Here is a 24,417-nt window from a genome sequence, read left to right on the forward strand (position 1 = left end):
GAATCTGTTTCAAAGGTTACTCAAGAATCAATTAAAGATAATCCAAAGGATTTCTGAGATGAAGAAATGGCCCAGTTTAAGGTTACTTAGAATAATTAGTATCTATTACAGAGTAGTACAAATTGGCTGGTAAACAGAAGAAAAGTGTAGGTATTGACAGGACTGATGACTGGCAAAATGCTTAAAGAGGAAGCCAAGTTGGTGAGGAAATCGAGGGAGCTAGTTAAACAGTCCCAGGGTGGAGGGAAGGGCGGTCACAATGACAATAAAGACCAGTGGGAGTTAGGGCAGGGAGAGGAGGACAGACAGAAGTTGTGCTCAGAGAGAGATGTGGAGAGGGAAATGGTGACCCAGAAAGGGAGAAAATCATGAGAAATGGTAACCAGGCTAACATCCACAGGAAAAAGGTAGTGTAAGCAAAAAGCATAGATTCAAAAATAGGAAAAATATTTTTGACATCCTATTAGTTGGAAGGAGTGGCCTTTTGCAGCTGGTTGTCAGAAAAAAGTGAACTCTTATGAGGCAAGCTCTTTCAGTTATGTGAAGGCAAGTGAAAGAACAGTTCTGTGAAAAGATCTTCACCTTTGATATGGTGTACTTTTCTTCAAGGAAATAGTTTATAAAAATGTCATTTTATATATATGAAATGACATTTCGAAGAGGAAGGGAAAGGGAGATAGAAACATCAATGAGGAGAGGCAAACATTGACTGGCTGCCTCCTGCACACCCTTTATTGGGTATCAAGCCCACAACCTGGGCATGTGCCCTGACTGGGAATCAAGCCGTGACTTCCTGGTTCATAGGTCAATGCTCAACCACTGAGCCACACTGGCCAGGCAAAATGTCATTCCCTTTTATTCAGCTTTCTGAGTTTTATAATATGTAAAATATTGAGTATGGGCATTGTGTTCATAAGCATTGTACAAAGTATACATTTAAAAAAATTTAATACAATTGCTATATGCCCAGATTACCTGTCCCCACTTCCTATTTTCCTAGTCCTTAGCAACCCTATTTCTCCTTATTTCTGGATCTTTAATATTGTACCCGTTGATTAATTAAAGTGTGTTCAAATATTAGTCTGTGACTACATTGCAAAAAAAGTAACTATGTAGGCACTAAATAATAAATTGAAAGTATCTGTAAATAATAAGAATGGCAATAAATAACATGAAAAAAGTTGCAAATCAAGAATGAAATTTATACCTAAGAATTTGGGATTTGGCTGATTAGAGGGAGCCATGGTGTATTGGTGTGTTACAGGACCACCATGTTGACAGATGGCTCATAGACCAGGTCAAAGTGGGAATGTAGTGTTTCAATGTCATAGGTATTCTAAGATAAAACAGCCTTTAAAAACTGAGTTTTCTACTTGCTAGTCAGATTTTATATACATTCTTTAGAAATTGTCTGAACACACACTTGAGTGAGACATTTAAAAAAATAAGAAATTGTGCTCGGCTGGTGTGACTCAGTGGTTGAGCGTTGGACCATGAAACAGGTCACAGTTCGATTCCCGGTGAGGGCACATGCCCAAGGCTGTGGGCTTGATCCCAGTGTGTGTGTGTGTGTATAGGAGGCAGCTGATCAATGTTTCTCTCTATCCCTCTCCCTTCCTCTCTCTAAAATCAATAAAAATATATTAAAAAAAAGAAATTGTGATTTCATTAGTCAAGAGTTAATTGGAAGATTTCAGTCATCCACTAAAAAAAAAAAAGAATTGCTCTTAGTTCAAAGCAATAAACCTGAATAATTGTTTTACATAGCTTTCAAAGGAAGATAATGGCTCATTGGTAATTTTTCCAGGCTACATAAAGAAGAATTTGAGAAGGAGAATTTTTTTTAAAAGAATGAATTATGCCAGGAAAATTAAAATGTAAACTTATTAATTTAGAGAAAAACTGCCAAGGAAATATATGAGAAACTCACTTCGCCTATGTACAAAAATTATAAACATTGGGGAAAGTTTCACTGATTTGCTGGTTCAAACTGAGGCATGGCCCACATCAATGAGAGATGCCAACTGCATTGAAGTTCAAAGCATGTACAATGCGCCTGCATAGCAATGCTCCTGGTTTTAAAAGTACACCATACCGACTGTATCTTCAACCAACACCCCACTGAAGCCTTTTCACAACAGCTATGAAGATGGAAATGAGTTTCAATTTCATTCCTTTTCCTCCCAGACCATAAACTCGTGGATAAATTCAGCTAGCAAGAGTGGATTCAGTTATGTTATTTAAATCCAAGCTTATCAGATATTATGTCACCTTTAGGCAACAGCACTAGTTCAGTATAGCTGAAGAAAGAAAGAGGATATGTGGGGAAGGGGACTTTGAAAGGCAATTAGGTCACAAGGGTGGAGTCTCATGATGGGATGAGCACCCTTATAAGAAGAGACAGGAGAGAACTACCCCACTCCACCCAACCCACTGCACTCTCTCTTTACCATATGAAGACCCAGTGAGAAGAGGCCCCCTGCCAGCCAGGAAGAGGGCCCTCATCAGGAACTGAACTGGCAGCAACCAGACTGTGGGGACTTCTCAGCCTCCAACTGAGAGGTTTGCACTTCAGTTGTTTAAACCATCCAGTCTGTGGTATTTCGTTATGGCAGCTGGAGCTGATTAATACACCAGGCATAATCATGAAGAAAGGAAGTGGGAGGCATATTTGAGAGATATTTAGGATGCATATAGGACAAAAGAATTACATATCTGATTATATTAAAAGTTATGCTATTTCTATAATACTTTTTCTTCATTATTTCATTTTATAGTTCCTGTCTGAAATAAAAGTTATATTAAACTGTCAATGAAGGAATAAGAAAAAGAGTTATAGAAATACCAACACATACTGGTACTGAGTGCTGAGTACATTCCAGAGAGTGAACTAAAGACCTTATATTAATTAACTTTTAATCCTTCAAACAGTTATATAAAGTTAAGTGTTATTATTGTGCCTGCACTACATATGAGAATGATGAGGACAACTAGGGATGCTTCAGTACCATAAAGAGAGGGGCAGTCTTTCTTGGAAATCAAAAGAGGAAGGAATAATTTGCCAGCCCAGATCTCTTCAAATTCTTTCTGGGAAAAGGAGTCTACTACTTTTATGAAATGAGAGTTCTCCAGGTTTAATTCAATGTTTACATGTTATTTTTCTTGATGAAGGTTTTATAACAAAATGGTACTGGTGCTTGAAGAAATGGCAGCGCTGGAGAGCTTGAGAGTCGCCTGTGGCTCTGATGCCAACTACAAACTTGGACACTTTTCTATGCCTCTCATTTCCTTGACTTTCTTATCTGACTATAGACATAATAATACATGCTTCACAGGACTCTTGTAAAAACAGAGATAATATATACAAAACTAGAGGCCTGGTGTACGAAATTTGTGCACTTGTGGGGGGTCCCCTCAGCCCAGCCTGCACCCTCTCCAATCCGGGACCCCTTGGGGGATGTCCGACTGCCAGTCCCAGGGATCGGGCTTAAACCGGCAGTCGGACATCCCTCTCACAATCCGGGACCACTGGCTCCTAACTGCTCACCTGCCTGCTTGCCTGATCACCCCTAACTGCCCTCCCCGCTGGCCTGGTCACCCCCAACTGCCCCCCACTGGCCTGGTCACCCTAACTACCCCCTCCTCCCCCCGCCAGCCTGGTTGCCCCACATAGCCTATTGTTCAGTCATTTGGTCATCCTTCACTAACCCCCCTGCCGGCCTGGTCGCCCCAAGCAGCCTGCTGTTCAGTCGTTTGGTTGTCCCTCACTAACCCCCCTGCCAACCTGGTCACCCCACGCAGCCTGCTGTTCAGTCATTTGGTCATCCCTCACTAACCCCCCTGCTGGCCTTGTCATCCCACGCAGCCTGCTGTTCAGTCATGATGGCCCCTGGCTTTTTATATATTAGGATGCTTAGCACAGTGTCTGGCATATGGTGAGTCTTAATTGGTAGTGGTGATTATAATAATTAGACTACCAGGGCCCAGGTAAATTCACACCTGCCACTTATATGCAGTCCTTGCTCTTTACTCTTTCTTCCAACCCTACCATATCCATGCCCTATGCCCACCTAGAAAATAAATGTAAATTGGACTTAAAAGTTTAGTACTGTAATAGACTAAATAGAAAACTACCCTTGTCCTCATTAGTATTTAACTGGGAGTAGTGAAAGGCAGTTCACCGAGGTAAAAATATTCAGAAAACTTTAGTTCTAGAAAGACCCAGCTCTGTCACAAATTATCGGTCCCTTTTCTTCTTTGGTTACATGTGTAAATAACGAGTTTAAACAGACATTTACACTTTCTCTCAACTCTGTGATTTTAGTTTTCTAATACTTTTCAGCAGCATGGTTTAAGCGTTAGGAAACTAACTCATAATGTTAGTTTCTAATAAGTATCAAATCCCAAATGTTTTCAAAAATAGTCATGAAGAAAACACGCACTGAAGACTGACAACACATGACTTTTCAGGCTCAACAATTTCTGATTTGAATCTCTGAAGATTGAGCGAGCATCCACTCAAAATGTCTTGTAAACATTTTGGATTTTCCCCACTACTACTGGTAAAATGTGGGAAGACTGAACTGTGTTCACAAAGATTTTTTAAGCTCAAGTGGAAGAGATTGTTCATGGTCTAGTGAGAAATTCTGGGGTTTTCCTCAGGTCCCTCGGCATTGTTTTGCTTTCTTCTGAGCAATGGAACTGAGGGAAGACTGAAAACCAGCAGCTGACTGCCAAGGACATGTGAAACCTGTTCTATTGGTCATTCTGGATCCAATTCAAGCACATACTGTTACTAGGTAAGATTACTTTTACTTCACTTTAGTGGAAGCCTCAATTTTGCTTTAGAAAAAAAAAAAGTCATATTGTGTTTTTCCATTTTTATTTATAAACCATGTACATTCCTTCAAGCAATAAAATCTAAAATGACAATGACATACTTATAATTTTGATGTGAGAATAAGAATGCTAGAACCAGAGTGTTTCATCTATTATATCTACATAATAAAACAACCACAAAACTGAGTGGCTTAAAATAATTTATTATTTCTCTCAATCCTACAATTTGAGCCAGGCAGCTTTTCTGTTCTGTGCGGTATCTACTTGTGCTGGAATCTATAAGAATTCTTAGAGCTGAGGTGCCTGAAACAACTGAGGACTGGCCAAGCATGTGCCTGAAACAACTGAGGACTGGCCCACATGGCCACTCCACACGACTAGCTTGGGGTTTCAGACATCACGGTGGTTCTTACATGGTAGCTAGCTTCCAAGAGAAAAGAAGCTGAAACTGTTAGTTCTCCTAAAGGCCAGACCCATTATGGGACAGCATCTCATCCATGGTATTCTATTGGTCTAAGCAAGTCCAAAACCAGTCCAGATTTAAAGAGGTGAAACAGACTCCACCGCTTTGTATGAGAAGTAGCATGTTCACCACAGGAGGAAGGTGGCTGATGGCTACTGCCTTTGGAGAATCCAACAGAGAGCCTATTGCATCTCCCAGGAGCTCATCCCTTTTCCTTTACCCTTTGGGGTTCATTGAGTTTCTTTGAACTCTATTTGAAATATTTTAAATGTCAATGGAAACAAAGTCACTCAACTTTAGGACATAAGGGATAATGTTTTGAAATACTCATTATAACAAGTGTTCAATGATTTCATAACAATGCAATCTTGATTTATATTACTATTAGAGGCCCGGTGCATGAATTTCGTGCACGGGTAGGGTCCCTAGGCCTGGCTGGTGATCAGGGCCTATCTATGGGGCGACTGGCAGGGTGATTAGGAGGCCCCTGTTCGCACCCGCCTTGGCTGACCTGGTACCGCCTGCTCACTGGCCCCACCCCTCGCCCCACCACCACCTCCCTCTGTAGGGCGGCTGGTGGGGTCATTGGGGGCCCCACTCGCATCCACCTTGGCTGGCCTGGTGCTGCCCACTCGCCGGCCCCACCCCCTGCCGCTGCCGCTGGTCAGGGCCTGCAGGCTGGGGGCAGCTCCTGCATTGAGTGTCTTCCCCCTGGTGGTCAGTGTGCATCATAGCAACTGGTCGTTTTGCTGTTTGGTCAATTTACATATTAGGGTTTTATATAGATAGATTTTTGTTCACTATAAATATGAAGTGATGGATCTTCAGGAGAAATGAAAGCTTTCATTCTTAGATATGTTTCCAAGTGGAGAAACAGCCTGTACAGTACCAGTAAATTCTACATAACTCAGATTCACATTTTCTACAGTTATCTGGATCAAGCAACCTTTACAGTTTTATCTATTATATTGAAATATATGTGTGGGATTTTTATAAGAAAAGGATTTGTAATCACCCACTTCCTCTTTTTATTCAAATTAATTTTCCTTCCCTGATCTTATGTGAATCATTCCTCACATAAGAACTGACTAATGAATCAGAAAGGACCCAGTAAATTCTAACGATCCCAAAAGAAGAGACAAGCTTATCACTGCCAGAGATCAAAACCAAACCCTAAAATTACAGGCTTTGTTTAAAATGCTATTTGAGACACTGAGATTTAGTTCAGGGAACATACCTTTATCCTGACTCATTTTCACTGCACATTCAGCCCACTGATGAGAGGAGGAGGCCAATGAATCTCATGAGCAACCACTGACCTTCAAAAACTTGGTGGATAGCAGTCAGGCAGCAAAAGAGGCACAGAGGCCATCCTGCCATCACTGTGCCAGGCCAAGCTCAGAAAAGAAAGGGACTGACAGTGGCCATCTTTGGGAGACTGAAGCACAGAACACATTTTATTTATTAGCAGCTCTTTCTCTGTACTCCCCTTTCCTTTGGATTTCATTGAGTTTATTTGAATTCTGAAATTAAAGATAACAGGAACAAAATGTAACTCAAAATACAAAGTTGTAAGCCCTGAACAGGTAGCTCAGTTGGTTAGAGCAGTGGTCGGCAAACTCATTAGTCAACAGACCGGCAAACCACGGCTCGTGAGCCGCATGTGGCTTGCGAGCCGCAGTTTGCCGACCACTGGGTTAGAGCATCATTCTCATATGCCAAGGTTGTAGGTTTGATCCCAGGTCAGGGCACATACAAGAATCAACCAATGAATGCATAAATGAGTGGAACAACAAATCGATGTCTCTTCTCTCTCTCTCTCTCTCTCTCTCTCTCTTTCTCTCTCTCTCTCTCTCATCAAGAAATAAAATTTAAAAAATAATACAGAGTTATAAAGGGACTGATACTCAGCAGGCATGACAAACACACAAGTGTGGATTTAAAACTGCTTCTTTTGTCAGGCACATGTAACCTGCACAATGGTGATTAGTTTGGAGAACAGTTCTATCGATATATGAAAGACTCCAGGCCTAACAAAATGGATTTAAGCTCTTCAGTTATTCAAATAGGTGATGCTGGTGATAACTCATTGCATCTGTTTACCAAACCTAAAACTCTAAGGTAATCATTATAGTTACTAAAAACAAAAAAACAACTTGGCTATAAGGAAACTACAAATTGAACTTTCTCATAATGCATCACACTCATTGTTAAAAGTGATTTATAAACAAACAAACCCTTTACAGTGTTTGAAGAAAAATACTCAAAATTTGGCGTCATTTGTCAAACTGGGAAATTGTGCTTTTGTAAGAAAAGGGAATTGATTCTCTTTTTTTGATTTACTACTTGAAAACCTATTTTTTCATAATACTATCTAGTATATTTAAAAATGGTCATCCAGTTCAAAACTTCAGGGCAAAGTATAATCCTATCTAATAAAAAGAGGGAATATGCTAATTGACCATCACTCCATTACAAAGATGGCTGCACCCACAGCTGAGGCCAAGTTCCCATAAGGAGCCTTAATGAGCAATCAGCAGGGACCTGAGGCTACGCCCTCCCCTGCCCCCATGGGGCTTGATAGGGGACCTCAGGCCATGCCCCCTGCCCCAGTGCCAGGCCAGGGGACCTGAGGCCATGCCCCCTGCCCCGTGGGGCTTGACGGGGGACCTCAAGGTGCACTTTCTGTCCTGATGCTGGGCTAGGGGACCTCAGGCTTCTCCCCCTGCCCCAGCACCAGGCTGGGGGATCTCAGACAGCACCCCCTGCCCGGCAGGGCTTGACAGAGGACCTCAGGCCACGCCCCCCACCCCAGCACCGGGCCAGGGGACCTGAGGCTGTGCCTCCCTGCCTGGCTGGGCTTGATGGGGTACCTCAAGGTGCACCCCCAGTGCTGGGTTGGGGGAACTCAGGCCGCGCCCTGGCCCAGCAGGGCTTGATGGGGGACCTGAGGCTACGCCCCCTTCCTGGTGCTGGGCTGGGGGACCTGAGGTTGCGCCCCCCCACCTGGCAGGGCTTGACGGGGGACCTCAGGCGATGCCCCCCACCCAGCAGGGATCTCAGGCCGTGTTCCCCACCTGGCAGAGCTTGATGGAGGACCTCAAGGCATGCCCCCCACCCCAGTCTGGGCTGGGGGACCTCAGGCCACGCCCCCCATCCTGGTGCCGAGCCAGGGGACCTGAGGCTATGCCCCCTGCCTGGCAGGGCTTGACAAGGTTGGGACTGGCCGGGTCTGGATCTATCCCAATGGGGGGGGGGGTGCGGCCGGGTCTGGGTCTCATGCGATTTTGAGGTGCATGTGGGTGGGCGGTGACTTGACTCTGGGTCCCATGGTGTGCCCCAGACTCTGACAGGAGGAAGGTTTTCATATACATTTTACTAATTTTCTTTCATCTTTGACACTTCTATTATAGAGAAAGGGCAAATAGCAATATTAAATTATTTTCTCTAATTAATCCCCTTTTAATGTGCACAGATTCCATGCACCAGGCCACTAGTTAGAATATAAACCATCTCAGCTGCCGTAGGAAAAAGGATTGCTTTTGCAGCTAATCTTGAGTAGAAAGCATTTGTTTCTTTGCTTGTTCTCTGTTTGTCTCTCTCTCTGGTTACCTTGTTCTGTCCATGGTTTTATAGTTGCCTTAACTCAGCCCTGCTGTCCACAGAGGACTAGTTTGATGTGTTGAGCCTCCTGACCTCATGGTGACATATGGATATGACAGATACAGTCTGTGAACCCTAGAGAGCTTGGCCCAGGTATTTTATAAGATTTTTTTTTTTTTTTTTTTTTGCTTTCTCCTAGGAGTCCTCGATTTCTACAATCCAAAGCCCAAGCTATTGTGCAGCTCTTTTTTCAGGCTTCTTTTATGCAGGTGCTATTGCTCCAGTTCCACCTGCCTTGGGTGAGACCTTTTCATTTCCAATTTACCACCACAGCAGTTCAGATACTCCCTCATCCACCTGTTTGTGGATCCAGAAAACAATGGGCCCACAGCTTCAGGCCAGCTTACCACTTTGTCTTACTGCTCTGTTTCTGATCCACAGAAATGTTCATTATTTTTAAAATTTTCTCTTATTATAGCTTGTCTTTAACTGCTATGTACATAGAGCAGGGTAGAGGGCAAAAACATGAATTTACAGTGCCATCTTCACTAGAAACTTTTCAGGTCAATGCAATGGAATTTTAGCAGAAAGATTTAAAGATCAAAGGTTCCTTAGTAGACTATATAGTAATTTTTTAAAATCGATTTCAGAGAGAGAGAGAGAGAGAGAGAGAGAGAGAGAGAGGTATCAATGATGAGAGAGAATCATTGATCGGCTGCCTCCTGCACATCCCCCACTGGAGATTGAGCCCACAACCCAGGCATGTGTGTGTGCCCTGACGAGAATTGAACCGTGACCTTATGCTTCTGGTTCATAGGTTGATGCTCAACCACTGAGCAACACCAGCCGGGTTAGATAGTAATTTTTTTCTAGAGATTTTAAATTCAAGGTAAGTGAAGCATATTCAAGTGGAGGGGGGTTATAATAGGTAGCTAATAAAACATAAAAGATTGGTCAGATGTCAAAGCTGAACATGTAAGTTTTGGATATTATAGAAGTTAACAAAAATAGTCTTGAAATATAATCTTCAAAGTGTGTTACCTACAAACAGATCAATGAGAAATATCCTTGAATTTCTACTTTTGGTGATATAACACATTTCTCTCCTTCCTATGCCATATTTAGCTTAAGTATTCATTCCTATAAGATTTTATAATACATTCATGATTATTCATTTATTCAACAAATATTAATTATGTTCCTGCTATCCACTCTATAAGACCCTGGTGATTCAGAGGTGAAAAATAAATAATCATTGCCCTCAAGAAATTTATAATTTATTGAGGAAGTCAGCAACACACCCCAAAACAAGTCACCATTCCATGATAACTGCTATAATGGCTGTAGGGACAAAATGCTTTCTTTAAAGGCATAGATGAGAGAATGAGTAATTCTTATTGGTGTGGTTCTGTAAAGAGGCAATTCCAAAGGCTTCACAGAAGAGGTGGCATATTGGGAGCTTCCAGAAGTTTTATAAAAGAGTTAATAGTATCTTATGGGATCTGGGGTCTAGGGAAATTAACTTATGTTTATCCAGCACACAATTTTGACTTAGATTATGTGATTATGTTGGATAGTTTGGGGAGCTAATGAAGATTACGGGAGAGTAATAAGCCCTTTCCACCTCTCTCTCCTTCACATTTCCTCACATCACTTATTAAATACATGGGTCTCATCAATTAATGATGAGGAGTTCAAAGTTGAGGGTTCCTTACATGAACAAAGATGACAGCATTAGGCAACTTTAGGAAAGAGTAAATAAACTGGCATAGTCAGAGTGCAGGATAAATAGTAACTAACTTGGGGATGGACAGATGACCGAGGGTGGGCTATGGAGATCTTGTATTGTAATCTAAAAAGACTGGACTTTTCTTTTGGGCAATGATGCTGGTGAGACAATCCACTTTACATTTTGAAATATAGACATCTGAGAAAATGAAATGGAGAAATAAAAGACTTGAACTAGTGACCAATCAGAAAAATACTGACCGTGTCCAAGTATGAAGTAATAACTATTAGATTAAATTGTCATGGAAATAGGGGAATTAGAAAATCATAAGTATTTTTTTATATTTGAAAAGTTACAATAGAGCAATGCTTCTATTACTATTTCATTGCAAGAGCAGTTTCCCTAGTTGAGATACAAGTATGCTGAAACTTTCAGAATTATGTTCAATGCTTAAGGGCCATGTTTTTCAGATAAAGTACTGTTTTTGTTTGTTTGTTTTTACTATATCCATGTTGGATCATATCCAAAAGGCATAGGAGTGATTTAGGCATGAAAAGGATTAACTCATTATGTGAAGCCTTTATGTTATCATTATTGAAAACATGCAAACACTGGCACTTCCATTTTACTAGTATATAGAAAACAAAACAAATCTTGTCATTTGGGGAAAGAAACTAACAACTCTTCCCTTAAGAATATGCATTGTAATAAAATGAATCCCAAGTTTAATAACAGCATAGCTTCTGGAAAAATTCTGTCCCATGTAAAAGTAGGATTTCTACATTAAGTAGTTTTCTTAATTGAAGAATTTAAGATTAATCATAATCTTAAATAATACTTCTGCCTACATAATGATTCCATGCTAAATGAGAGAGAATACAGAAGAGTTGGCTAGATACAGCTATCTTCCAAATGAACCCACAAAATAATATAGAGTTCCTTCTCTTTATACCACGAGGAAAATCTTTTTTGCATCTTCCCTGATCCAGTTCAGGTGCCAGAAGGTTTTTCTTATATTACAGTACCTCCTTTTATTATCCTATAAATGGAAATATCTATTGAACCCCCAATAATATATTAGACATTGTTCTAGGGACTTCATATATACCTCTTGCTTAAACTTTGAGAAGCACTTAAAATGAGAATTCCTCTCATGCATTTGGCTCTAGATTTGTCAAAGTTTAGAAAAGAAAGACTCCTCTTCTTCACTGGCCCAAGTGGGATCCTCCACTCCCAGCTACAAGATTATCCCTAATATTCTAGTCACTCAAACCATTTTAGACAGAATTTTTTGTATGTAGGTGTGTGGTTATTGTTCCTAGTTAAGGAAATTCCTGAGACTTTAATCTAACAACAAAAAAAGAATCAGATCATAGAAACCTGTGTTAAGTATGATTCAAAGGGAAAAAATGAGCTGCAGTGAAAGCCAATTTGAGCTGGAAAGACTTGTACTGTTAAATCACTAGACATGTGTAGCCACTTATGAAGCTGTCTGATCACATATGTTTTTAAACATCTGTCAGCACAAGCAGAACTCCACATGCAAAACACAGCACTCCTGAGCACAATGGAAGTTTGTTTGTGATGAATTCTCAGATTCTCAGGAAGAAATGGATACATTTCGCAGGTTGAACATAGGTTATTACTGCTTAAGTTGAAGGAAGCTTTGGCAAGCAACTCCCAAAGGCTGTGTGACTCATTTCCTTGGGCATTAATATCTTAAAAAGACAAAACTGAAACCAGCAATAAAACCTACAGAGACCTAAAGAGAGAGATGTCAGGGAGTACTGAGAAGCAGGAGGTACTGGAGACTACAGCTGAAAGTTGAGTCTAACTTCTCTCTTTTTCTTGATAAAAAAAATTGCAGTGCCAGTTCCCCGCCATTAAAAAGTTCTCATCTCCAAAGTACAAATACAATTCCTTCCAAACCTGCGGCATTTGTTCTTCCCCTGAAGACATCGTCATATGCTTTCCACTGCGGCTTCACCTGGTAGGCGTGGATGAACACCACAAATACCACTACGAGGCACATTAAAGGGACCAGGGCTGCGGTGAACAGAGCGGCATAGATATTGGGGATGAAACACCTGAAAGAGAAGAGAAGAGATCACTCAGACAACTTCAATACGAACATTTCTGAAATCCAGAATGTATGACATCATTGCTTTATACTAACTCTTTGTATCTAAGTGTTGGCAAACACTCATTTTTGGTTTGACAAAGTGAAGCTTTGTTCGAGTAGAGGCTACATGATTAAATCTCATCCACTGCTTCACAGAGTAGGATCCATGAAACAAGCACATCCTGAGATGCTCAGAAAACTAAAAAAAAAAAAAAAAAAAAAAAAAAAAAAAAAAAGTCCTGGCCAAATAATTTGAGAAATGTGCACTTGCTTTGCAGCTCTGTTTTCTTGGCCTACTGAGCCCAAGGTCACACTGGGGACTGCATGAGAGAAGGGATAGCAAATGGCATATGTGAGGATTGCTAGGGCTCAATCTGTCATTCCTAAGCTATACATTTCCTGTAGAGCCAATGATTTCTTTTGAAAATGATGACAACTTTCCATTTAGAAGCTATTCTGCTCATTGCATCTGTTATTACTAGAGTTTATCTAGAACAATGAGGTCCAAGGTAAACTTACATTATTTATTAATTCTAATAACATTGAAAGTCTACAAACAATGATTTTAGAGATGTAACTGGAAAATTTTACTCGTAAGTTATTAAATCATCTTGTTCTTTACATAAAATCTTTCACAATAAAATATCAAAATGTGCCTGGACAGTGTGGCTCAGTTGGTTTGGCGTCGTCTTATGCACCCAAAGGTTACCAGTTCGATTCCTGGTCATGGCATGTGCCTTGATTCCTGGCAGGGGGTGTGTGGGAGGCAGCTGATTGTTGTTTCTCTCTCACATAGATGTTTCTCTCTCCCTCTCCTTTTATCTCTCTTTCTAAAAATAATATATATATATATATATATATATATATATATACACACATAATTTTAAAATATCAAAAGGGAGGGCTACTAAATAAGTTCTCAATATTTAAAACTGTACTCTTCAGGTATTCTTAAAAAGGACTGTAGCTTATAACACTAAAGTACTTTTAATGACAAGAAATCTTAATAGTAGGTAGTGTTCTTTTCAAATATTTTCCCCAACTTCTCCATTTTTAAAACATAATACCTATAACCTAGATTACAACTAGTAAAAAAATAATGAATTCTGAAAAAAATCAAGGAAAAAAATATAACATGTTTAGAAGAAAACCTCAAAATTCAAACTATAGTAATCAAGGAAACATCCATTCTTGCCATTTGGGAAAAAAGTGCCTCAATTTTATATTTAAAAAGAGACACATTATCAAACATTATCAAAGATCTTCCTTAGGTATTATTCCTAATTAACATGATCTGCTAAATGTATTCCTCTTGTAATCAAGACACATTTCAAGAGATATTTCAGCATATATTCTGCATCCGCAAAGAGATGTCAGAATGATGGATTTCCTGGCTTTCAGAATTTAATTTGGGCAGTACAAAGGCTACTCCCTCCCTGTACGCTCATCTATGTGCTACAGACCCGTATCTTCCAGGTAAAAGGCACATGACGAGATAAAACAGGCAAACATTAACGGCCTTGATCCTGAATATATTTCTGTACTAAAAATAGTGATCATGATGGCTAGTCATTTCTATGAATACTGGCTTTGAATGATTTTTCTCTCGTTTTCGTCAGAATTATGGAATCACAGCCATACACTGGCCTAACGGTGCTTAGACAGAAGCAGACACAGATGAAGAAACTCACACAGACTTCACTGCTCTCTTTTTACCTTGAACAATGTCATCACAATTCAGTTTCAGGATGTAAAATGAGGATAGTCACTGAATCTATTGTGAGGTGCTCTAGGATTAATAAACATTTTATACAGAGTGCCAGTGTTTAGATTTGACTCCAACACATACAACTTTTCATGTTTGGTTCCCACTTCTCCACTTGAAGTGCCTTCCTAAAAACTTTGTTTCAGATTCCGAGGACAACCTTTGAAAGCAGAACCCCAACTAATGGCGCACCAGCCAGGTTAAAAAATAAAAGGGCACAGTGGACCTCCAGGATGTTAGCACTAACCAGGCATGTCTGCAGGGCTCTCGGGAAGAGAAGGAAATTCCCTAAGTGTCATCGCTCTTAAAAGTCTCCTTTGCAATTCTCCCTGCTTGTACGATGACTTGGCCACCTGGCCCATTCTTTCAGAGAAAGGGGGGAAATGATCCAATCCTGAAGTGGTCCCTTCCCCCCAGTTTCTTCAGAGCCCCACAGCCGTGCCCTGTCGTAAGTAACAGGCTGCTGAGAGTGCCCAGCTTGTCCTCTGCATGGTCAACATGGGCGGGTGATTAACGAGGAGGGCTCTGGCCTCCAGCAAGGCTGTTCCTGTTGGCAGCCCTCCTAGCTTTCCTGCCTACCTTGGGTCCTGCAGTACAGCTGGCTCCTCCGCTTGCCTACTCCTGTCCAGCTGTGACTCCACCCAGTGTCCCTGCAACCAAAACTACCTGCCTTGTGTACTACCTCTCCTGGGGATTGGCGTGTCAGACAACTACCCTTAAAAGGGGGGGGGAAAGCCTCATCAATCAGAGTTTCCTTCAATCCAACCGAGTAAGATGTACAGTGCATCTAGGTAGTTTGAGGATTAGATCATAGGAAAGCGACGTGGGAGTTGGGAAACTATGAATATCATGTTAGGAATAGTTTCTGAACTAAGGCTAGGAACAAATTCTTGGAAAAACTGAATGTAATGTAAGAAATGAACAGACCAAATGCTATGCACATTGGAGGGCTGTGGAGGCAGTCGATTATGGTGCTGGCAGCCATTGCTTCCAGGACAGATCTGGCAGTTACCAGAAAATGAGACAAAGGCCGTGTGGATGTACTTTCTTACAAAGGGTGAGGAAAGTGTGCTCCTTGTAGTTTCCAGCTCATGCAGCTTCAAAGCACTCTGGGGACCCTTCTTCTCTTGGTGCTGAATGTTCTTTGGGGTTCTTATAAATCACATGACTAACTTCTGCTGTTCCCTTTTAAACTTTCATGGCTAAATTTTCTTTCTTATTATAACTCAAGGACAGTCCTAATTAATTTCAAAATCTTGTCAGTACTTCAACCTTTTCTCTATTTTTAGCCAGATGAAACAAGCAGATACTGTTTCATTACCTTCGGTTTTTCCTCCTCCCGGGGTAGCTTGGAGCATTTACAATGCCTGATGTCACTTTCTAGTTTGGTAAGGTTATTACTTTCCCTAGGCAGCACTTTATCCTTATTGAAGTGTTTTCACTTGCATTATCTAACATGAGTAAAAAAAAAAAAATTATGTCGGTGGCCTGGGGTATTTCAGGTTCTTGGTTCCTGTCTGGAATAAGCATAAGGAGAAGCTCAGAAGCAAAGGAGTCCAGGAGAGACATAAACTCCACTTGTAACTGCTGACAACATTGGGAGGAACACTGAGAACCCCCTGTACGAGTTGGCTGGAGTCCATTTAAATTCCATTTTAAAGAACAAGTTGCCCCTGGCACTCTGCAGGATTTAAAGTAATCCAGGCAGCTGGCATCTGAGTTACATCTGGATTACATAGACATGAAAAAGGACCGAAGTAATGGGAGAATAATAAAGGTTTGTTCCCAAGGTCTTCTTTATAACTCAGTACGTCTCCTCCATTAGATAATGACAATAGTTGTGATTCACAGGCTCATGTGCCAACCTCCCCCAGGTAGGCCTCCTTAAGACTTCGGTAATGATGGCCTCTACAACAAAAGCTACATTTGTTGCCTCAACCACCTTTGTCTTCTCCACATGGAAAATAAATAAATTTATGGAGACATGAGAAGAAGAGAAAATTACAGTTTGGGTTTAAGCAGCTTCAAGGTAGGAAAATAAGATTCTTTCTGTCCTCCTGTTGTAGTGCATATAGCAGTTTTCATATCAAGGGAAATAGTCTGATTTCTAAAATGTATTTTCTTTTAAGCTTAAACTTTAAACAGAAACGAAGTTAAAATTAAATTGCAGATAAGCCCTACAAAGTGAAATTGAACATTAGGATAACAGATGGACTTAGAGAGGAAGGGAAGGAACGAGGTATTTTCCTAAACTGAATTAGGTGGATAATGTAGACTATCGTAATTATTACTACTACTATACTTACTACCATCACCACTACAAATAACACTAGTGGGGATCATTTATTATGTGCCAGGCATGAACTTCAATCCTCACATGCATTATCATGCATAAACATCACAGCAGTCCCATTAGCCTCAATGTACACATGGGAAAATGACACATAAATTACTTAAGGTCAAATTGCTAGTAGCATAAAACCGGCTCATTTGCCTTCACTGCTACCTCTACAATTCTAAAATCATTTCTACAATTCTAGTAAAGACATATTAGAGTTAGTGGTAAACATGCCAGTGTTCTCCTTGAGGACAGGGACTCTAATTTGTTTTTATTTATTTTTCTCCTAGTGCTTTGCATAATAAGACCCTTAAGAAATGTGTACTAGTATTGATTCAACTGATTTTTAGCAGTGTTTGAAAACCACTTACTTAAAGAAAAAGTAGGCACAGAAAATTCTGTATTTCAGATGTACTCAATGCAGTAAAAATCCAAGCAACATTGGAATATCGAACATGTCCCAGGGACAGTGCTGGACATGGAAGGGCATATGAAGTTGCCTAAGTCATGGTCCTTCACATCAAGCAGATTAGATTTACAAGAAGTGGCAGCACATCAGAATCTAGTCTCTTCCTCAAAGTGGTGCGCTTCCATCAGCATCATTGGCACTACCTGGGAGCTGGTTAAAAATGTAGAATCTTACACCCCCTGACAGAGCTTCTGAAACCACATTTTAACAAGATGCCCAGTCGTTCCATGGGCACATAGAAAGTGAGAAGCATTCTTCTAGCACACTCATGGGACATACACTGAGTGGCCACATTATTATGATCTCTGAATGCATAATAAGCTGGCCACTCAGTGTATATCCTATATAATAAAAGGCTAATATGCAAATTGTCCCCTCGACCAGGAGTTTGACCAGCAGGCAGGTCGGCCAACCGTCCATGTCCCCTCCGCCTGGCCAGGCTGGCCAGACCCCACCCATGCACAAATTCATGCACTGGGCCTCTAAAATATATATATATATATATATATATATATATATATATATATATATATATATATGAATGGCCATATTATTATGCATTCAGAGATCATAATAATCTGGCCACTCAGTGTAATGTAGATTACTGTAATTAACTAATCTTTACATCTGGCAGCAAAGCCATGGGACTGTGTACCCCTAAGGAGAAACAGATCCAGATATTTTCATAGCACATGGTGGTCAACAGCAGCCTGAAGAACCAGAGAGAGAGAAAAACAGCAGGAAGCAAAAGGGATGGAGAAGCAGAGATCTGCCATATATACTAGTAGAAGCCTGGGATTGGCAACCTGGGCACTCTGATTGCAGAAAAGGAGAGAGCTAGCAAATAAAGCAAGAGAGGAGGCAACAGATCTGCAGAACGGTGGAATGAAATGAGAAGGGGCGTGCTGGGCTGTGCTGGGTGTGGGTGGGAGGTAAATATTCAGTCCTGCTGCAGAGAAACAACCCTGAAGGAAGGTTTCTGTGAGTGAGTGCAATAAACATGCTCTTCCATTGCCCACGCTGCTCAAGGTTTCTGAAAAACGTGACCCCGTGAACCATGTACCTCTATCCCCACACCCCAGCCACAGATCACCCTGGCCACTGGCGATTAGCTGTGAGATATATCCCTGACCCAAAGACAATCATCCTTCTGGCTTGCCCCTGACTTGGAATTTAGTGACTTGGCTCTAACAGTTTAGCTGAGCTAATCAGCTTTGAGACTCTTTGAGATAGTTGCCAGTGGTGGGCACTAGAGCTGACCACTGTAAATTTGCTCTCAAAGTTCAGAGCAGACAGCCATACTGGAGCAAATACACAATGAATACAGAAGAAATGGACAGAGAAGAGGGGATAACAGGGCATAGGTGGGAGGAGCAGTCAGATGCTCACAAGTTAGAGATTCTGTGGTCTTTGAGAGATGAAGAGTGTGGCTTTGGTTTTCAGCATTCTAATTCTAGTTTGCTGAGGTCCAATTATACCCCATTTCCAGCATTTGAATGCCCACGAGAATGCCTGTTGGGTACACAATACTTCTCTAACCCCACCCCTTTACTTGAAGTAGCTTTAGTGGGTTTTTACATGCAACTATAATGGCCATAGTTCAAACAGCACTAGTGAATGGGTGATGGAGAGAAAGAAGAAGTGAACACATGACTGTTCTTTAAAACAATGTTGCATCTGAAGATGTAGTAGAACATCACTTTATGTCTACCAGTTTTAGAGCTTACTCTACACCATGGTTAGCATTGCTATCTAATTCTGCATTGACAACTGCCTCATAAACCAAAGGACCAAAAAACAAGAATCAGGCTCCCTTTTATTACTTACTAGAGGCCCGGTGCATGAAATTCATGCACGGGGGGAGGAGGGGTGTCCCTCAGCCCAGCCTGCACCCTCTCCAATCTGGGACCCTTTGAGGGATGTCCCACTGCCCGTTTAGGCCCGATCCCAGTGAGATCGGGCCTAAACGGGCAGTCGGACATCCCTTTCACAATCCAGGACTGCTGGCTCCCAAGTGCTCGCCTGCTTGCCTTCCTGATTGCCCCTAAGTGCTTCTGCCTGCCAGCCTGATCATCCCCTAATCACTCCCTTGCCAGCCTGATTGATGCCTAACTGCTCCCCTGCCAGCCTGTTTGCCCCTAACTGCCTTCCCCTGCAGGCCTGGTCACCCCTAACTGCCCTCCCCTGCAGGCCTGGTACCCCCCAACTGCCCTTCCCTGCAGACCCAGTTACGCCCAACTTCCCTCCTCTGCTGGCCTGGTCACCCCTAACTGCCCTCCCCAGCAGGCTTGATCGCCCCCAACTGCCCTCCCTTGCAGGCCTGGTTCCTCCCAACTGCCCTCCCCTGGTGGCCATCTTGTGGTGGCCATCTTGTGTCCACCTGGGGGCAGGATCTTTGACCGCATGGGGGCAGCCATCTTTTGTGTTGGAGTGATGGTCTCTCTGCATATTATTCTTTTATTAGATAGGATAGAGGCCTCATACACGGGTGGGGGCCAGCTGGTTTGCCCTGAAGGGTGTCCCGGATCAGGGTGGGGTTCCCTTGGGGCATGGGGTGGCCTGGGCGAGGGGCCTGTGGTGGTTTGCAGGCTGGCCACACCCCCCAGTGACCCAAGCAGAGGCCCTAGTATCTGGGATTTATTTATCTTCTACAATTGAAACTTTGTAGCCTGGAGTGGAGCCAAGCCTTCTGCTCGCTCCGTTGCGGCAGCCGTTTCTGTTGGGATTTATGTATCTTCTATAATTGAAACTTTGTAGCCTTAAGCAGAGGCCAAAACAGGCCCAGGCTGCAGTAGCTTGGCTTCCTCCATCACCACGGGCAACCCTAGCCTCCTTCTCTCTCCAGCTCCATGGCTGCCGCCATTTCTGTTGGGATTTATCTTCTATAATTGAAACTTTGTAGCATTGAATGGAGGCCTGGGCCTGCAAGGGCAGGCGGAAAGCTTGGCTTCCTCCATTGCCAGGGAAATCCAAGCCTCCCTCCTGCTTTCTGTGGCTGCAGCCATCTCGGTTGGGTTTATTTGCATATTCCCTCCTGATTGGCTGGTGGGTGTAGCGGAGGTATGGTCAATTTGCATACTACTCTTTTATTAGATAGGATAATGTATCTATATGCTTATATTACTTGAAAAGATTGAGCAAAGAAAAATGTGAAAAATCCCATTAAACATTAAATTGTCTAAAATTGTAAAGTAGTCAGAAACACTATATATACTAAAATACAGTCCAGTGTTGTGTATGATTAGCTCATGGTGAATAACACAGTTACCTACATCCCAGGCTCATTAAAAGGTAAAATATACTTATATAAATTCCAAAGATGAATAATACACTCATAGCATTAACAGGTAAGAGATAACTGACAAAAAACAGTCTGAAACCATGATACCCTCAGATGACCTTTTCTTTTGTTTTTTTTCTTTTTCCAAGAAACTCAACTCTGAAGAATCTGTTCCCTGAACAACATGATGCTACTGTTGAAACCAGTCTACCACCTTCGCTCCAGGTAGGTTCCAGTGAATCAAGCCCATTCAGACTTTAATTAGGATAAGGTCAAGCTGACTTGTTATCTTTTGCATGTACCAATGCTCCATGTTCTTATAAAACAACGTTGTTTGGTACTGAAAAATGTCATTGTCCTAACACATGCAAAGGTGTCCTGCTCTTACCCCTTGCTCACCACGGCTCTGAGTGAACGGTGAAAAGCTTTTTCTTAAAGAATTTTATACCACATTCTTGTATCTGAAGATAGTAAAATTACAGCTTTTTATAATTTTATAAAAATATAGATTTACAGGTTGGGCAGAAGAATATAAGATTGATGTCCAAAAAATTTGGTCTTTTTGCACCCTCTCTCCACCCCCATCTGACTTCATGATTTCAATGGGCACACTGATCCTCAGAGTATGACCATTAGCTGTAAAGCAGCTTCCGATGAGGCCAACCCCTCACCACACAGGCAGGATGCAGTACTTTCTAATCTCAGGTAAGTGTTGAAGATACACTTTTTATTTTTTGTGCTCAATCTGTATTTATTTCAATAAACTCAAAGCATTTAGGAATAGCTAAGAAGAAATTGGGGGCCATGTGTCATGTTACCGTAACTGTTAACATGACACATGCTAACTTCTTTTTCCTGATGAAAATGTTGTAGGCTTTGAAGTTCTCTCTTCCCCAATACTCTTACAATACACTTATATCACCCATGAAAAACATGAGAAAGGTAGAAGTGTAGGTCTCTGCTGACATTATCTTAAGTTGTACATTATGTTATATCTTGGCTCCAATATCCAGCTTTGTTGCTAAGCCCATCTCAACCCTGATATACTTCAATTTTTTTATTGAACACATATTTCAGGATGTTGGTCTTTACTGAGTAATGGGTTAGCACATCAAATATGTGTTTTAAGATATCTAAAGACCCTATATATGTTCATACTAGGTGTTTGCTAGGGTTGGTCCATGATACTAGTATTAATTAATATTTATTAAGTATTTTAATATACCCTCAAGGATCCTGGAGCAAAAAAAATACAATAAACAATGTGAGAACATTATAAAATCCTATACTACAATGCCAACATGTGAGGGATATCTAATAACTGTTAAAAAGGTGAAAAAACATGGACCAAAATACCTCGGGAAAATGAGATGGAGGTTAAGAGTTAATTTAAGAAAAGCAAAGTAAAACATGAGTAAAGGATATGGAGGCCAAAATTCTATCCACTCTATGGGAATCCCCAGTTTTGATGGGAAAATGGCAAATTTCATTTTCCTTGAAGTTTGGAAATCATAAGGATTGGATCATACCTGATGTAGAGGAAGCAACATTTAAAAATTCCTTAGTTGGACAGCCCTAAACTAGACACCAGATAGGTAGAGATAAAGTGACCTTCTTTGTGATTTATGTAAAGATTCTTCAAAGAAAATGATGTTGCTATTAAGGGTCTATGTATGGGAGAAGGGCAGAGGGGGTAGAAGCCTCCTGTTGGATTAGGATATCGCTGACTAGAGAAAAGAAATGTACTGCTAGGAATAAAGGCTCCAGAACCAGACTATTTGGGTCAATCCTAGATGCACATCTTATCAATTTTGTGATTTGGGCCAGTATTGAACTTGTCTATACTTCAGTTACTTAAAAAAAAAAAATGGAGAACAATAGCATCTCCATCTACTACATATGAGTGAAGTGAGAACTCAATGAGTCAATACATGTAAAGCTCTTAGATCAGAGCCTGGCATTCTGTAGATACTCAATAAAAGATAGCTATATTTATTATTATCACCTATTACTAAGATCTAAATCCTCTCATGTATATACAAGACTTAACCTGTTCCAAAAAAGGGAGAAAGTGCTGAACACTATGAATTCAATAAAAGAAAAATCTACTGGAGTAGGCAGGGTTGGATAGCAGGTTTTTCTCTCTTGAATTCCTTATCAGTCAGCAGATGTTTAATGTGATTCAGCCTTGCAAATAAGGTGAGTGACTGTGTGCACAGCGGCTCTGCATGAGGGGAAGGAGGAAAGCTTTCCCTTCGCTGCTTTTCCTCATGACTCATGTGTGTTTCTGCAAAACTAATTGTTAAAACTTAATTCCATTTTGAAAAGTGAAGGTAATTATGAGCCATTCAAAAAGAGGCAGGTGCTATTCAAGAAAGTCCAACATAGCATGATGGCACCACCCAGGCTGAGCGGCCAGCTTGGCTCAGAAGTGTCAGCAGCAGTAGACGGAGCTGTTGGTTCAGAGCACCTTTAGGGATTTAACTGATCGTTTCTTACCCGCCATACTCCTGCCCCCCTGCCTTATTCTCCCTTACTCCAAGGCCCCCAAGGAGAGGGCAAATGGAAGGGTAAGGCCAATCAGTTAATAGATTTCCAGAAGAGGGGGAGTTTCTAGCCTCTCGGAAGCTTGCATTCTACTGAAGGATCCCCAGTGCTGTTAGAGGACAGGGCATTGACAATATCCCCATCATCCCGAGCTGCCTATTGGAAAGATAATTGTACTTCCTCCTTTCAGAATTTTTTTCTTCTTCATAGGATCTTAGAACTAGAAGGGATAGTAGAAGTCATCCCGTCCTGCCTATAGTTTTACGGGTGAAAAAAAAAACACACACACCAAGATGCAAAGTTTGTCCAAAACCCGGCCGTCGAAACTCCTAGGTCAATGTTCTAAAGGAGGCTCTGAGCATAAGTCAGACTCGACAGAAAAATAACAGACTATTGTCAGGGACCACGTTCTGCTAAAAATCTAAAAAATTCCCCTTTCAGGAAGTGTCCCTAGTGTTTTACTTTACTTTGCGTATGAATCCCCAAGAGCTAGGGGTCTATAGAACATGCATATTTCTGAATATAATACTTCATAGTAATCCCCCAGGCAGCATGGACCATACTATTCCTCCATTAAAGTTTTTAATGACTTCACATATTAAAATTAAAAACACACACAAAAATTCAAACAAAAGAATAAATTTCATTCACTTAGAAATTAACAGATATTAGGAAATGGCAATGAATTCAGAATGACTTTGTCATTCATAAGCCTGCTCCCACTGAGGCCTTTCCCCTCTCTGACAAAAATTGGCTTCAGTTGAATCAACACTTTATCAGAAGGAATTTATTTTTGACAACAGGATGTTCCTGTTATTTTCCAAGTCCTGTAGTTTCAACAACAGGATTTCAGGGCAGTAAAATGAAATGGGAACAACAGAGTAATATTAATTTCTGAGAATAATCATGAATGTGTGAGAAAATCCAAATAATCTCAAACCTGCCTTAAAAATTTAAGGCTATCTTTTTTATGAACTTTCTAAATTTCTTCTCATTAAAAAAATACCATGATCTAATATGCAGTAAAGAGTTTTGGCTGAGGTTTGTAATTGTAGCCAAACTTAATTGTAGAGTTGGGCTGATGTCTTCAAACAGTTCCCCTTATTGTGATATACTAGCTTCGTTTCTTTTTCTCTTATTTCAAATAAAAGTTTGATGTGCCATAAAATGGGAACAATTTTTAAAACATGCTGAAAATTCAAGATTGATATTCATGCCATCTGGGAAGGTATCATGTACTTTTAGAAGATAACATTTTTTTA

The 24,417-nt window shown here is 41.1% G+C and overlaps 1 protein-coding gene across 1 annotated transcript in view; it reads right to left on the reverse strand.

Annotated features, from left to right (window-relative positions):
- ADGRV1 (adhesion G protein-coupled receptor V1) overlaps positions 1 to 24,417 on the reverse strand; it is a gene marked incomplete at its 5' end in the record, with an annotated part of 472,861 nt that overhangs the window by 72,763 nt on the left and 375,681 nt on the right. The window contains one exon of the mRNA XM_080679158.1: positions 12,564 to 12,721. Coding sequence (XP_080535284.1) covers positions 12,564 to 12,721 — 158 coding nt within the window. The remainder of the gene's footprint in view (positions 1 to 12,563; positions 12,722 to 24,417) is intronic.

Source organism: Plecotus auritus (genome assembly GCF_963455305.1).
Source record: "Plecotus auritus genome assembly, chromosome: 7".
In the NCBI taxonomy this organism is placed as follows: domain Eukaryota; kingdom Metazoa; phylum Chordata; class Mammalia; order Chiroptera; family Vespertilionidae; genus Plecotus; species Plecotus auritus.